The sequence below is a fragment of the Globicephala melas genome, chromosome 15 (assembly GCF_963455315.2).
Source record: "Globicephala melas chromosome 15, mGloMel1.2, whole genome shotgun sequence".
Classification (NCBI taxonomy): domain Eukaryota; kingdom Metazoa; phylum Chordata; class Mammalia; order Artiodactyla; family Delphinidae; genus Globicephala; species Globicephala melas.
Window position 1 is genome coordinate 40,982,264 of NC_083328.1, and position 16,401 is coordinate 40,998,664.

The window sequence follows — 16,401 nt, forward strand, 5'->3', positions numbered from 1 at the left end:
AAAACAATGGCAACTTTTGAGGAAAATCAATTGAGAAGGAATTCTTAATAGCCAAATTGTTGTGAAAGATAAAACAGGAGCTATGAGTTAATAATAGGCTACAGATTTTTTTTCCATCTGTACTGAGGCTTATCTTATAAATAAATGTTCCTTATTATTCTTTGGCAACTGTTTGTGGGTGACTCAGATAGTCTTTCAAAACTGGACAAAAGGAATAATATAGATCTCTTGTATCCAGGGAATTCCTCAGATTAGGAGTGGCCATGAATTAGAGAAGAAATTTGATTTTGATATAACATCTGCAAATGACAGCTGCCTTTTCACAAAGTTCCCAGTGTCATTCCTCTACTTTAAAAACTCCCAATAACGATAATAATAAATTACCAAAACAGAACATATTGCAGTAATCCACTTAATAACATATTTAGTGAATTCTGGTTATTCAGTATTCTCAGTTATCTTTTCAAAATAAATGAGTCTTTACATATTCAAAAACTAACAACTTACTTTCCCTGAGAATGTCCCAAAGTATTTTAAAATGTATGACTTAATCTCAAAAAGGTTATTTGGTTGGGGTTGAGATAAATAAGAAAATTGAACATTTGAAATAAGAGGAAATTTACATAACCATGTTGCAGTCAAACACATTCCCTTTATAATAAAGCCACGCTAGGAAAAGATTTCCTTCCAAACACAGGTGCCAACACTGGCTCCTCTTGGTCTCACATGTGCAGGTGCTCTTGTGGCTTCTGGTGCATCAGCCCTAACTAGCATTTTGAGCACTTACTCCAGGGAAAGGTCCTGGGCTAGGTGTCATTCTGGAGACACACACACACACACACACACACACACACACACACACACACACACACAACAGCTGCTGAGCCTGCAAGGGAGCCAGAAACTACCTCAACGGCAGCTTCAGGGCAACTTAGGGAAAGGATGGGCATCTAGGAACACGAGGACCCAAGGAGGGCCCATCCTCTTTAAAGTGTGCTTAGAATCCCCGAAAGGACTGTAGACACCCTGGTCCCCAACCTGAATGTTACACCTGAGGAAGTTAAGGTCCAAAGACATTAAGAGACTTGCCCAAGATACCCCCCACTGTGGCAGCACAGGAACTGGAACTTTGCGGTCCCCAGCTCCTATCCTATTACTCTCTCCTGCCTGTGCTTCTTAGAAAGGACTGAATCATCACCTGTTTTCCTCCCAGGCCCATAACTACCATGGCCAAGTAAGGAGAGTCTAGAGGATGTTAACATGTTTTTCATTTACAAAATGGACACTGGTTGGGGTGACAAAGAGGACGCTTTCCCACAGCTTCCTCTTGTCTTAACTGCTCCTGGTCAAGGCTTCTTCCGCTCATCTACCCTTTGGTCAGATAGTCACCAGCCAGTCACTCATGTGCCTGGAGTTCAGAAACATGACAAAAATGCTAAAACGTACCTTCACGAATTCATACAAGCCAATGTGCTGAGTACCCGTACTGTTTCCAATTACTGGAAGAAGGAAAGTAACACGGGTACCTCCTGCAGTTTGGAGACTTTATGAATCACTTTTCTGCAGGACAGACTGGGCGCTTTAACAAACCCTGTATATCACTCACGTTCTGCCCCATGTGTACGTCTTCTCTGACTACCGACTTAGTAATACAAGTAGGAAAAACCACAAGTCTGACAACAGCACATTTCTTTTCCGTGACCAAAGGCTACGGTATCCACATTTATGGAGACAGACTTATCTTGAAAGTAACCTAACAATGGTATTACATTTCTCAGCACACTGATTTTTTTTAAATGTATCTTTTAAAAAGTTCAATGAAAAGCTCAAGAAGGGAGCAGACCCTCTCAGATGCCTGCCTGACACGAACACAGCCGTGGTCCTTCGACATACCGTTTTGCAAAGGCTGTATTATGAAGAGGAGGCGGATTCTGCCAGGCACATAATTTGTATATTTAAGGGAGGTGTATGGATGAAAAAGCGAAATATGTTAAATTTCAAAGGCCTTGGAAGCAGTGCTGTCTGTGAGCTTGTATTACAAACAGCCTCACATTATTACACAAGCTATTAATGAGGCCCAGTGAATGAAAGTACAATTTGAATATGCATGACTCTATCCAGTGAGCAGGACTTTTGTGTACTGATGAGGTTTGTTTTTTTTTTTTTTCCCTCCTAAAGAAGGATTAAAATTATTCTTAGAGAAGTATGGCTACCCAGAGGCTGGTAAAGTGTACTCAGACCACAAAGTCATACCACGTTCAGATAAAAGATACAGGTCCTCCACAGACAGCTCTGATGCTACCTATCATTTTGGAAACTCGTGCACAGCCTGCCCTCCCGAGAAGGAGCTTCCTCAACTTCAAACAGCTGCGTCATGACAATTTCTAAGCAAAAATACTGATTTTGGTGGCGATCCCTAAAAGTAGGCAAGGTTAAATAAACCTTTCAAGTACAAAGCCTTCCCTTCCGTGGTAAGGCGCTCTGGTTAAAATACTGGGGAATGGGTAAATTATTGCACCAAATGGCTGAGAATTAATCTCTGCTGACTAGCTGTAATCTAACGAGGCGTCTGTGTCCCCGGGAGCCCGCGGCGCGTCCCTGGCGGTATGCGCAGTGTGTCGAGTCTGCGTGGCACCCTTTGTCCCCGCTCCCAGGCGGCCTTTCCCCTCATTGTTCATAATATCCTCATGCATCTGGGACGCGTGGAATGCATTCATACTAACAGACTTACCATTGTTTTCTCTCTGAAGCTTTGTTGAGCAAAGGCTGCATCGTGGTTACTGATAATTATATTGCTTAATTAATCAAGACAAAAAAAATTTGCAAATCATTGCCTGGTTGCCAAGCAGGGAGATAAAAAATGACAACAATACAAGCTGAAGCAATATAACAAAAGTAACAGCTATCTGATCAGAAATTCTTATATAATGAAGCTATTAATGCTAAATCGGTTAATGTTAACATTGCTCCAGGTGTCTCTACTTAGATGCGAACAAAAAGGCTAACATTATGGATATAAAAGGCCAAATGTTGCCATGGATTCTGTAACCTGATAGAGAGGACAGCCTTTTCATTTGATTAGGGAATGCAATTTAAATACCAGGGACCAAAGCCAAACAAACAGACTTTCCCTCCACAAGCCTCTCGCATTCACCCTGGGGTCAGTGGTTGGTGAACAAAAGGTCAGCCACACTTGCCCTGGAAATGTCTGGATTAATTTTATTACATTGTAATGGTTTGTCCTTTAAATGTGGGGATAACACTAAATTTCCAGTTGGCCATTATTCTCTTCTTCCCTTTAGGCTTTTTGAATTGAAATATTAAGAAAACGATTTGCTCGATTCATCTTGTCAGAATTTATGGCCAAATTTATAAAACTTACACATTTTTTAAAGAAACTTGTTTTCATGCATTATAGTACTTTTTCAAAAATCACTTTGACACTATGAAGTGAACTCAAATGCCTTTTATGTTCTTAATTTACTATAAAAATAAAAGTGACATTTTTAGGACATTAAATGACATTTTAGAGGGCCGTGTTGAAAATGAACTAATAAAGCCAGTTAATCCATACTAAATATTAAAGAAACACATTCTCCAGTTTTGAAAGCTACAGGATACTGAATTTATTGGTTGTCTAATATTAAAATTTTCAGTTTAATTTTTTAAATTAATGTCCTTCACGGACACACGCAAATGTTATTAGCACTAAGAGCCATTTTCTTATACAAACGTGAACACTTCGCACGCACAGAGACTTGAACCAAAGATAACACAAATATTTAACACGAAGAACTTTGGCATCTTTGCTCCCTGAATAGAAAAGAGGGTTCCCTTTATGTCAGGCTTCTCACCAGCCAGAGTAGGGGCTTTTCTGAGTTCAGGAGTTGACTAGCACTGTCATTATTTATTCTATTTTCATGGTAGTAACAATAACAAAGAAAATAATAGCAATAATAATAATTATTATTATCATTAACACTTAAGTAGCTTTTCCTCTGGACCAGGCACTGTTTGAAGCACCTTCCATTTCTTAGCTCGTTTAATCCTCACAACTTGAACACTAGATTAGGTTATAAATCCCAGGAAATCTTTACCTACTATTTTTAAAGCTTAAAAATAGCGAGTATTTAGAACAGTAACTTTTAGCTCCTGCAGGAGGACAATTTGGAATGGAAATGAAGGTTGTATTTAATATCAAGTCATTTTCTTGAGAAGGAGAGAATTAATACACTAAATGTCTAATTAAAAAACTAAAAAAAAAAAACCCCAAAAAACTCACCTTGTATTAGTAGTTGCAAATAAAATCAAGTCACTGTATCAAGCACTGTTAAACCACCACTAAAGGCAGGGCAAAGACAGAAACGGAAGCCAATCCAGGTCCCGGCACTCAGGCCCTGGATGGTTCCGGCTGCTCCCATGATCGATGCCAATGGACCCGGCTGAACTGACGGGTGGCAAGGCACGTCCATTGTTAGAAGCCCCGACATGGGCCGAGCCATGGAGGCCCAGCTCTTTAGGACTTTTCCACGATCTTTCAGGACTGACCCCCGTTAGCAGCGGCAGAGGCAAGGCTGGATCCCGTACCCACAGCTACCCACAAAATGCTAGATGTGACAAGGGGCTCATTCAACTCTTATTGTTATTCATCAACATGCCCCAAGTTCTAAATGACAATTTCTTTAAATTATAAAATCTTAAAAACATTTAAAAAACCATACGTGTCTTTACATTATAATTTTCAGAGTCTCAGTAATAAAATACAGAATTCTGTGCTCCTGATGAAAGATTCTTTGAAAATCCCAATTCATATTTAATTCCTGTTTAGCATGTGTAAGTCACATACATGTAAAGTGGCCCCTTTAGCATACTGGTATCACTGTTTTTCAGTAACAGCGAATCATACGGCAAACGCCTGTACGAGCCAGAAGAATAATGCGGTGAAAACGTACCTCGGGTTTCTTCGTTATCGCGATAAAGAACATGTGATTCTTCATGGGGTAGATGATGATTGAAACGTCTCCGAAGGCGGTGGGGATGATCCCCCTGCGGTAGTCCCGGGAGTGTTCAGACCAGATGATGTGGACCTCGTCATTCCCCAAGTGACGGAGCTGCAACGGCAAATTGGCTCCTTATTAATCAGAGCGATAACAGCACTTTAGGAGGGGTCGTGGCTTACAAATTGAATTATTATACACAGAGGCAAAAATAATTCACCACCAAAAAAGGCTACAACACCGATGCCTTCTGTGGGGATTTTAAAAAAGCACAGGTACACGAGAAAAACACAGCTCGCCCTGCTATGAAACACATTGGAACCGAGAGAGAGGCATGTAAGCATCGCAGGTGCAAGACCTTTTCCAGGATTTGTTAAAAATTTAATTTTACTCCTGCAGCAAAGCCTGACGCAGTATGTGGCTGAGCATGTTTCTACACAGTGGATGGTGTGAGACTTTTATTCCACATTACAGTAGAGCTTCAGTAGGCTCTGAATTCAATGGTTATTAAGAAAAACAGAAGATGAGTGTAAGAGAACAGAAGCCATTATAATACAATCCTTACCAAATGCATAAAAACTAGATTTATGACAAACCATTAAGTATGTATAACACTACCTTTGTTAAGAAACTAATGTGTTACTTAAATTTCATAAGAGACTAATACCAAGCACTAGTACCTAGCATTTGAAGAGTGCCTTACTGTAGAGAAAGTCTGTTCACACATACATTTTGTTCAGTCTTTCCACTAACTCTCTGAGGTAGGCCACGTTATCTTTATGCTGTCTGATAAGGAGGGGAGGGGGCTCAGGAAGGCGGGGCACACCCCTGCCACGGTGTAGGAGGCAGGGCGGCCTGGAAGCTGGCTGGGGCTTCTGACCCACCTGGCCTCCACTGCCCATGGCCATCTAAGCTGTAGCCAGGGCAACTGCGCTGTCACAGCTCAACTCCCCCAGCCCTCTCGTGTATCACTTTATACACAAGAGGTCACGTGGTCCAAAACCAAGTCTGAGACTCCTGGCCTCTCGAGGAGGGCTTCCCATGCCTCCAAGGAAGGGAACCTGTGAGCATCCCTCAGGGCCCAGCTGGGTCCAATGCAAGAACACCCTCGACAAAGGTCCTGCACAGTGACTGCGTGTCCCAGGCTGGAGAAGGTGCAGGTGAGGTCATCTGGGCAGGCCTGGCAGTGTGACTCAAGCAAACTCGATTGTAAAGGTTAAAATCCTGGCTGAAATTGAAGTCCTAAACCCACAGAGGCTGACTGGTGAAGGCCCTTGGACGCCTCCTAAGGATGTGAGGTCCCGGCCCTGCACACACTGCAGAAGGAGGCCATCTACCACCATGACAAAGTGTGTCCTGCTTCCTAGCTTATTTAACAGGTGAACCCTAAAAGTGACTAGATTCGGAGGCACTTTAGTACAGCAGAGATGTTATGTCAAAGCTAATGCTTTGGTTTTGTCTTAAAGTATAAAAAAGGATGCTCTGAAGTACTATGTATTTAAAACACTTTAATATAAATACAATTTCTTTATAGACTCTCTGACCACAAAGGGAAAACCTGAGATCACCCCAATAGGTCTCCTTTCTGTTTACAAGGTCACAAAGGAGGCTGGTTTGCTGCAATGCCTGCTTCTCCCTCCCTCTGTCACACCTCTGGGGACCACTGTACCTCTGCACCTACGGTGAGGTGCGAGCTCAGGTGGCTCCTAGGTGAGGCGCTCTATTCAGCTGCGTCTGAACCTGGGCTCTGCGACACATGCCACTGCAGGCGTTGAGCATGGCACGACAGTGCAGAAAAATTCAACGGCGTCTACAACTTTCTAAATGCAAAATCACCCAGTACATGTCTTTTTCCTTCTCCTCCTCTCTTACATATAAACACTAAAAGGGTAGCAGGCAAAAGGTGTACCAACCTGTTACATAAATAGTTAAAAAAGAAGACCCCGGATTTTCACAGTAACACTAGGCATCTATCTCTCTCTTTCTCTATTTCCATTTTTCTTTCTTTTTCCTTTTCAGTAAAGCATGCAAGGAGTTCACAACGCACTCCTGAAATTCAATCCTTTTGGAGTCAAACACGTGGTAGCAGCTCACCAGCAGCACAATAAAGGCATGTTTTTGAGGGAAATAGGAGTAGTTTCAGATGGAAACTTTGGGAGGAATTTAGAGCAGCAGAAGGGGACTGTGAGAGCCGGGGCCGCCCCAGGGTGCAAACCCACTCTCCTCGCCCCACAGAGAGAGCCAACCTTCTGGGTAGTTTTGTGCCCCTTGATGCAGGGCTGGCATGAACTTCTGAATGGGACCAACACACCTACAGAACAGCCTTCCTGTGTGGCTGTCCCGCCACAGGTCAGCACCCCAGAACCTGGGACAGCTCCCCGGCCAGACGTGTAAGTTGCAAGGCATTAGCTCTGAGGTAATACGGTGACTATTGAAATGTTGCAGTTACCCTCCCTTTTCTAAATTAGGTAACTCGATTACATAACCCAATGAAGTCTCTCCTAATTCTGTTTGCAACTATATCCTCAGGACGGGGGCAAGGGAGGACATCATCACAGGAATGGGCCCACCCTCCCAGTGTGGCGATTCTGCAGGTGGTGATAACACGAGATTCATCATCTGAAAGCTGCTTTCAGGGTCATGTGCCTCAGACCTCCGCACGCGTCAGTTTAATTAGGCAACGCACAGAACTAAGAGCTGAGGCCACGGGACCGGTCGTTGAACAAAGAGCAAGGACACACCCTCTTCTGCCCACGACAAGAACAGAGGCAGGTAAAACAAGTAAGATCAACCCGGCCAAATTGTCAACCATGTCAGAACACACGGAAATACTCTGGAAGCTTCCAAGTGTCACTCGATTTAAAGGGGGTTTCATTACGGAGACGTTGTTTTGTGAGTTTTGGAGAATTCTGACGACAGGCCCTCAAGTGAGAAACCCGTGCACCCAAGTCACGTTGACCAGAGTCGTGTGTCATCTGGACAGAGCCGTCCTTCACGCCAGCTACTACTTCAAACGCACAAGAGGCTTGGAACGAGCGCCCAGGGCTTAAGCCTTAAGAAATCAGCTCGTGTGCTGCCACTTCTCATCCTGACAGAGTTTTGCAGTCCCTCTGCCTGGGACTTTCTGCCCGCCGCTGCCAGGCGGCGCGCACTGTGACACTGGCCCTGGGACACACCTAATGGGCTGACCTCCTTCCCCGACTAATTGCATTACGGCGCCAGCTGGCTCCAGAAGGAGTCGTCTGTGTGATTGAAGAATTCCTGCTCCTCAGTGGGCCCGGCTGCTACTTTTAACTAAGTAACAGGCAGGCCTGACATCCCCATTGTTCAGCTGACAGTGTGCCCATCCTAAAATCTAAGTTTTATTTGTAAATTAACCAAGAAACTTCCTGCCAGAACAGTGCTGCCTGCAGTCTGATAATGTGGGCCTTTCATCCCATCCACTCGCACTGTATCACTGCCAATTTGTTTTTTATGTGGCTGGGCAGCCTGAGGCTATAAAAGCCTTGTAAGACATAAGTGCAATTATAGTCCTGGAGTCAAATGAATTGGACAAATCCAATAGCACAGCTCTGTCCCTACTCTGCAAACCCCTACAGCAGTTAGATTAGCTGTGAAAAATCTAATCTAGCTGGAGCTAACAAATTTCTGCAGTGAAGGATCAAAAGTTCAGTATGGGGTTGCAACCAGATTGCAGGGTTGAAAAAGTGCCCCCGTGATGGGGGCAGGGGAGAGCATGCATCACTTTAGAATTTTGCAGCTCATTTTTAAGCTGTTAGGGGCAATTTAGTCAGAATAAGTCAAGGAACTGTGGGGCTGCTTTTCCTGTGACTGATTTTTAGTTGAGCTGTGAGACATCCTGACAGAGTTTGCCACTAATGATGCTAAATCTTGGAGCTGCAAAAGGTATCAGCTGCATTTTGATTATTACAGTAGGGAACCTTACAACCCGGCCAAGCCCCGAAAAAGTATTCATAACATGGTGTTTTATCAAGAAAACACTGTCTTTTCTCAAAAAAAAAAAAAAAGACAATCTTACTTAGGAAATAATTTTTTAAATGTTTAAAATACAAACCTGTCTTTTAACAAAATAGTTTTCAGTCATATGAAAATCATAGAATATGGTGACACATTTGCAGAGTAGCAGCGATTTACAAGGTACAGCCAATAAAAAGGAGGTGTGAGTCTTGCCTAGGGTCTTGGTAATCTGAGGTGGCATCCCTGCGGGCAGAGTCCCCTTCGCTAAGAACACCGCCGCCACCAAAACCTAAGATGTGGAGGCAGCTCCCCAGGCCCTCGGGAGCCAGCACGTGGCCACCGAGTGAAAGCCTGTCATGCTCTGTCCATCCGATACCCTTGGTCGCTGTGACAGGGATCTGCTCATGCTGTGACCCAACTTCTCAGATCCCACTAGCTCTGCTGCCCACCATGTACATGGTCCAGATGTCTGTGGCTGCAGCGATGAAAGAGCAAAACCACGGAGGAGAGAAATGAGGCAGGTGCAGTGAGGCCCTCTGGCCAGTATCAATCACCTGCCTAACAGGCCAGGAGGAAAGAGTCCATCAGACCGGTCAGCAACAACGGGGGCTGACGGGTAGGGATGCTACCAGCACCACACTCAGCCATTTCACAGGCCTTGTTCGCCTACTGCCCAGCAACCCTGGGACGTGGGCTGTGTTTTTAATCTCATTTAATAGATCAGAAAACTGAGGCACAGGCTGGTGAAGTACCTTGAGACACACTTGAACCTTGGCTACAGCCACCATGCTAGACGCCCCCCCCCACCCCCCTGCCACCGCCCATCAGGCATGGGAATGGTCTGCTTTCCACCCACCAGTTACTGCCCTAGGTTCCTGGCATCCTTGCAGGAAGAGAGTGGGTGTGAGACAGGGATTCCGGGCTCTGCCACCCACCAGCAGGCGAGGCCCAGATGTTCTCATCTGCAAACAGAGACGTAGGTCAGATTCCTAGGCTTTCTCCCCAGAGTAAAAAGTCCTCTTCTCTTAGGATGTCCCTCACTTCCTGCAAGTTACCTGAGGTGGACATCCTGCAGGTTAGAAAGCATAGGGGGAACCCTGCAGAGCTTTCTCAGAGGTGGAGGAGGTCTCCTTTGAACTCTGGAGAACAAGAGGTGGGGGCCCGAGAGGAGGGCAGCCAGGCAGCAGCGCACCTGCGCTTGCCATTTTGACAGTCGTTTGCTAAGCTGCCCCCCAGCAGCCCTGGTTGGGGGGGCGCCTGCTTTCTCTGACCCCATCAGTACAGGGTCCTTACGTCAGATGACCTCGGCCAACCCGAGAGGTTGACAGCATCATTTTCTCTCAGTTAACAGTCATGTGAGAGAAGATCTAAAGTTAACAACATTTAAGACCCTTCCTTTTCCTAAATTAATCTCAGGATTTAAGACTTAAACGACTGATTGCTTTTCATGCATTTCTTTACCTAGTTTGTGCCAAGCTGGATATTTCAGACTCATGACAAGTGTAGCTTGAGGAGAGCGACCCCAAGGTCGCATCCAAAGGAAACCAGTCTCCATGTACATCAGGCCACGGACTTCACTCTGTCCCAGGTGTGCCTCACCTACAAACTGGGGCCGCCAAGCATGGTCCCCAAGGAGGCCCTTTACCTTTTTGGTGAGCGAATCATCTGAGTCTGATGGCATCCGAGTTGAAACGTGGAAAATCACTTCCACGGTCGAGGTAGCGTAGTAGGGGGCAGTCTGGCCTGTGCTGCCGTTGCGTTGAAGTCCGCCCATGAACCCGCAGTGGGTTGAGAGGTCCACCTGACACAGGCACGAGGGAAAGAAGTGGAGGTCAAACGGGAGCCGTTCTTATTTACTTAGCAGGAATGCAGAGTTTTTTAAAAATCTAAGTATGTTCATTTATAGTTTTCTGATTATAAGCAAACGTAATACAAAGTTAGATGACATTGGGCCTCCCTGGTGGCACAGTGGTTGGGGGTCCGCCTGCCGATGCAGGGGACGTGGGTTTGTGCCCCGGTCTGGGAGGATCCCATGTGCCGCGGAGCGGCTGGGCCCATGGGCCATGGCCGCTGGGCCTGCGTGTCCGGAGCCTGTGCTCCGCAACAGGAGAGGCCACAGCAGTGAGAGGCCCGCGTACCGCAAAAAGAAAAAACCAAACCAAACCAAACCAAAACAAAACAAAACAAAGTTTGGTGCATATTTCTCCAGCTTTATCCCCTCCTATACATAAATATGTATATATGTATAGACACACACGGAGCTCCCCTATCGCTGGATTTGTGGGATTTTCTGTTTTCTCAAACCAGAAGGAGCATTCAAAGCAGTGTTTCAGGTTAAGGGGTACAAAAGTTTCCAAACTTAACAGCCATTCCTAAACTGCCTTTCAAAAGGGTTGTTCCAATTTATACCACTGCCAAAAGTCTCTGAGTTATAATTCTTTTTCAAGCTATGTGTGAATGTTCACTTAGTCAGTGCTTAGATTCCATTTTGGTATTTTCTTTTTTTGTTGTTTTACTTTTCATAAACTACTATTCTTTCAGTAAAGCACCTGTGGTAACACAACTGGAAAAAGAAAAAGAAATGGAAGAATTTCTTCTGTGCTAAAGACAATCAATACATACACTGAATTAATGTTCTAATCTTTTCTTAAAACTCTAGTTAAGAAATGTACGGTTGGGCTTCCCTGGTGGCGCAGTGGTTGAGAGTCCGCCTGCCGATGCAGGGGACACGGGTTCGTGCCCCGGTCCGGGAAGATCCCACATGCCGCGGAGCGGCTGGGCCCGTGAGCCATGGCCGTTGAGCCTGTGCGTCCGGAGCCTGTGCTCCTCAACAGGAGAGGCCACAACAGTGAGAGGCCCACATACTGCAAAAAAAAAAAACCCCCAAAACAAAAAACAAACAAAAAAGAAATGTACGGTTTAAAAATGTTGGTTAGGACTTCCGGGGTGGTGCAGTGGTTAAGAATCCACCTGTCAATGCAGGCGACACGGGTTCGAGTCCTGGTCCGGGAAGATCCCACATGCTGCGGAGCAACTAAGCCCGTGTGCCACAACTACTGAAGCCCGTGTGACTAGAGTCCATGCTCCGCAATAAGAGAAGCCACTGCAATGAGAAGCCCGCACACTATGACGAAGAGTAGCCCCCGCTCGCCGCAACTAGAGAAAGCCCGCGCGCAGCAACGAAGACCCAAGGCAGCCAAAAATAAAAATAAATAATTAACTAATTAAAAAAAAATGTTGGTTAAATAGTAAGTATATTCTATGACAAGAAATCATCTTATTGGTAAGAAGAACAGTTTATTGAAAGTTCAGTAACTCTTTTAGACTAAAACCGACTTGACATTTCAGAAAGTATATGGTCTTGACCTTGAAGTACCCTTACCCTGTCCCCACCTCCACATCGGTCCCTTCGCTAACACTCAGCTCTCGGAGGTAAGTCTCGCTTAGGCACCCAGAGAGTTTCCCACAACACAGATAACCAAGAAACCAAAACAAAAGTAAGAAAAAGTAAGAAAATTATTTCAGATATGCTGATTTCCATTTTAACTACTCTGAATTCTTTTAGATTCTGGGAATATGTTCTGGAGACAGATATATGTGTGTGTATGTGTGCATGTGTATAAATGTATAGATGTCTTTTGGTCAGAGTATGACTTAGTAAAGAGAAAACAAAATTTTAAAATATCAACCATCCAGGGATCTACCTTAGGGAAACAGGTTGAGAGCTAAACCATCATGGCTACCGTCAAGTCAACTTTTAACTTCATCCAACTCTTCATTTTTCACCATTGATTTCTTTTCCAGCCTCCGTGTAGGGACCAAATCCATTGCTTCCCTGCCCACTGTCCTTTCTTACTACACACTGTCTATGGCTGGGAGAGCCGACCTGACTATTCAGTTCTGATGAAAAGCAAATGAAATCATATTAAGAAGAAAGTTAAGGGGAAACAAAAGTTTGTGTATAAAGTACAAAAATAACTGATAGAAGATGTCAAATTCGATATATTCTTCAACTCCAGAACTCTACCCATGCTATATTTGAATGTAAAAACCTAAGTAAAAATTTAGACCATCAATGACTAGTTTACATACATCCTTAAAAAGTGCTGATCGATAAACGCCTCCTGAATGAAATGAATTACCTCCCATCCCAGTCCAGCAACAAAGTCTTCGTACGCTCGGCTTCCTCTTTCATTGGAAAGGATCGAGCACTTGTCTTCTTGGCCGTCAGCAACGTAAAACACGGCGATTTTGTGCGTTTCACGGCTGTAAATTTTTAGATTTAAAGGAGTTAGAATACTTACGTACAAAGTTTTGTTTTACTGCCACCACCTATGCTTCTACTACACAGCTTACACTTGCTGAGAACTTACAAGGGGTCAGGCACTGTTCCAAGAAGGCTCAACACACGTCTCATCTATCTTTGCAGACGCCCTAATGAGACAGGTCTTATCATCACCTCCTCATGGACACGGTGGAAAGGAGGCACAGAAAGTGACAGAAAAGCACTTGTAGCAAGCAGGACACCGGGAGCTGAGACAGGGCAGCCTGGGCTCCTGACACCACTCTCTCACAGGTATGATGTACGAACAGCATGTAAGAGCTCATGGCTTGACAAATTCTCTCCAACTTCGGTAAAAATATACCTCTGAAAGCATTTCAGATAGATCTCAGTTGTGAACAGATCCTTGTGACCACACATACTTCACTTCCCACACTTTGAGATAAGGAAACCGGGGAGCTCGCTGATTGGAACTGTAAAATTGGCCGAGACTTTGTGAGAAATGGAAACTACTTCTTCAAAGCAGAACACACTTAGGTACTTTCTTTGTGAGGGGTGGCACCCTCAGGGTGGACAGCTGCCCAGGGAAACTTCTTTGGACATACAAACTGTTCGTCCACTTCCTCCATGATGGATTTGGGGCACTTTGCTGTTAAATCAGGTAAATGTGACACCACTTTGAGGAAAGCAGCCCTGTTTCTTAAACTTTTGTGCATCCAGCATGGTCCTTGGTGCATAGAAGTTGCTCAGTTAAAACTCTGTTGAATTGACCAGAGATACGATGATATATTTGAACATATCAATAACCATTTCTATAAACTATACCCTGGAGTAAAGTGTCAAAGTCACTAGACCTACACCAAGTGATCTGGAGACAGTTCAGAGGCAAAGACACCGCTCTTATTGGACCAGAGCTTTAATCAAGAACCATTCCGCAGCTCCATCACCCAAGACCTTGACTCCAGTCTCTATGTTCTAAAATTTTAGATTATCATTTCCAGAGCAGTTCCACGCTTCTCCTGATTTCTACCATACACTTTGAAAAAATCTCATAGGAAAAACTACCAAGCACTTCAACAACATGGAAATGTTTCTGTTGTCTTATCGTTCAATACCTCAACATGATAATCCGATGGGACATCAATGGTGGTGGAATCTGGGCTCTGTATTTTAACATATCTCCCAATATCTCCTTCTGCAGGAATGTTATTTTTCTACTTAATTAGCAGAATGAATTGAAACTCAACTGGAAAGTTATAAAAATAAATCAAGGAGGAGAGTACGCTCCTTTTATTTGTCTAGATAGCTTATTCATGTCCCTCCATAATTTACATGAAATTATCATACTTAGAGAAGAAATTAGAAAATATAGAAAGGAAAAAGAAGAATTAAAAAAAACCACTAATGGGCTTGTCTGGTGGCACAGTGGTTGAGAGTCTGTCTACCGATGCAGGAGACACGGGTTCGTGCCCCGGTCTGGGAAGATCCCACATGCCGCGGAGTGGCTGGGCCAGTGAGCCATGGCCGCTAAGCCTGCGCGTCCGGAGCCTGTGCTCCACAACGGGAGAGGCCACAGCAGTGAGAGGCCCGCGTACCACAAAAAACAAAACAAAACAAACCCCCCCCCCAAAAAAAACCCACTAATGTTCTTTGCTTCTATGTTGAAATCACAATTGTTACTACTTCAGGATGCATTTTTGCATACAAAATGAGAAGTCTATCTTGTGTTCTGCCACTAATTTTTTCACTTAAAATATCTGTGAACACTTTTTTTAATTGTATAAAATATACATAACCGAAAAGTCACCATTTAAACCGTGTTGGAGTGTGAACATTTCTATACCGTGTGCTTGTATAACAAAGTTACTAATAATGGTTGTGTAATATTCCATTATATTAATATTCCATATCCTCAGTCCTTGCTATTGGACATTTAGGTTGCTTCCATTTGAAAGACGTTTTCACATTATCTTTGGTATGTCCTTAAAATAAATTCATGGATGTGGAGCCTCGGTCATTGCCCACTTTTAAGGCTTTTGAAGTGTACTGTCCTGCTGCCAGTGGGGAAGGTGGGTGTCCTGAAGGCCCTGACGGACACGCTGGTGGGGTGCTGCTCTCAGGGGAACAGACATAGGGGGTGATGGATGCTAGTGGGCGGTGCTCTAGCAGAGACCTTGTGCTCTCAGCCTGTCGGAAAGCTTGTCCTCAGGCACGTGGAGCCCAAAACTGTGACATCATTCCCTTCCAGACTGCAGGCAGGGCTGGCCAGCAGTCTGGACTCTGACTAGCTTATTCTAAGAGCTGTAGTCATGTGGGGGCTTGGATGGTAAGAGAGGTCATAACCTATGAACTAAAAGACAGTCTCTTTCAACAAATGGAGAGAAAAGGATAGTCACTCAATTCCTTTCTGCAGCTCTGTCTATATATTTAAAAGTCCTCAGCATTTAATTTTTCTCTATTCTATACACTTGACATACATAAAGCAGTCTCAGGTTTATCTGAAATGATTTTGTTTGTTCTCCTTAAAGTCCAAGCTTTTTATGTTGTAGCTGCTTACAGGTCCTCATCAACTCAATGTGGAGCAGAGAGAGCTCGGCCCGGTGACTGTGTGACTGATGGAGGTGTGAGCAAAGGTGACCTTTAGCTGTAAACACTCATCAAATTTCACAGCCTCCAAAATGTTAGCGCCGCAGAGAGCCTGGGAGGATGCAGACGCTGTGTCCGGCCTTATTAGAGCCAGGCTTTTGCAATGACAATTAGCAACATCAACAGCACTTCATATCCACAAGCTGCTGAGCCAGTGCTCGAAGGAGTAGGTAATTCAGGGCCACACGTACAGAAAAGCAACCATTTCCTCTTCCTCATTAGAACGCAGTTTTCTTTCTTATTAAGAATAGACCAGAATCGCTCAGTTTCCTTGTGCTGTCACATTAAAAAGCCAAACAAAGAAACACGACTGTAACTTTCACTTTACCATGTGGTGGCAAGAGGTGTTAATATTGAAAAGGGGAGCCTTCTTTAATCTGTATGTACGTTCATCACATTATTTACAGCTTTGCTAACTTCACAGTATACAAATCGTAGCTGTGAGGTGGTCTCTCCTTTTCCTAAGAACATGCTAAGCAGAAACTCTGCCTTGACAGC

The 16,401-nt window shown here is 44.3% G+C and overlaps 1 protein-coding gene across 6 annotated transcripts in view; it reads right to left on the minus strand.

The window, feature by feature from the left end:
• Positions 1-16,401, minus strand: part of RALGAPA2 (Ral GTPase activating protein catalytic subunit alpha 2) — a 282,220-nt gene that overhangs the window by 89,412 nt on the left and 176,407 nt on the right. For all 6 annotated transcript variants that reach the window (XM_030872473.2, XM_030872472.2, XM_060284396.1 and 3 more), the window contains 3 exons: positions 13,118-13,241; positions 10,621-10,776; positions 4,953-5,111 (listed from right to left, as the gene is read on the minus strand). In XM_030872473.2, coding sequence (XP_030728333.2) covers positions 4,953-5,111; positions 10,621-10,776; positions 13,118-13,241 — 439 coding nt within the window. The remainder of the gene's footprint in view (positions 1-4,952; positions 5,112-10,620; positions 10,777-13,117; positions 13,242-16,401) is intronic.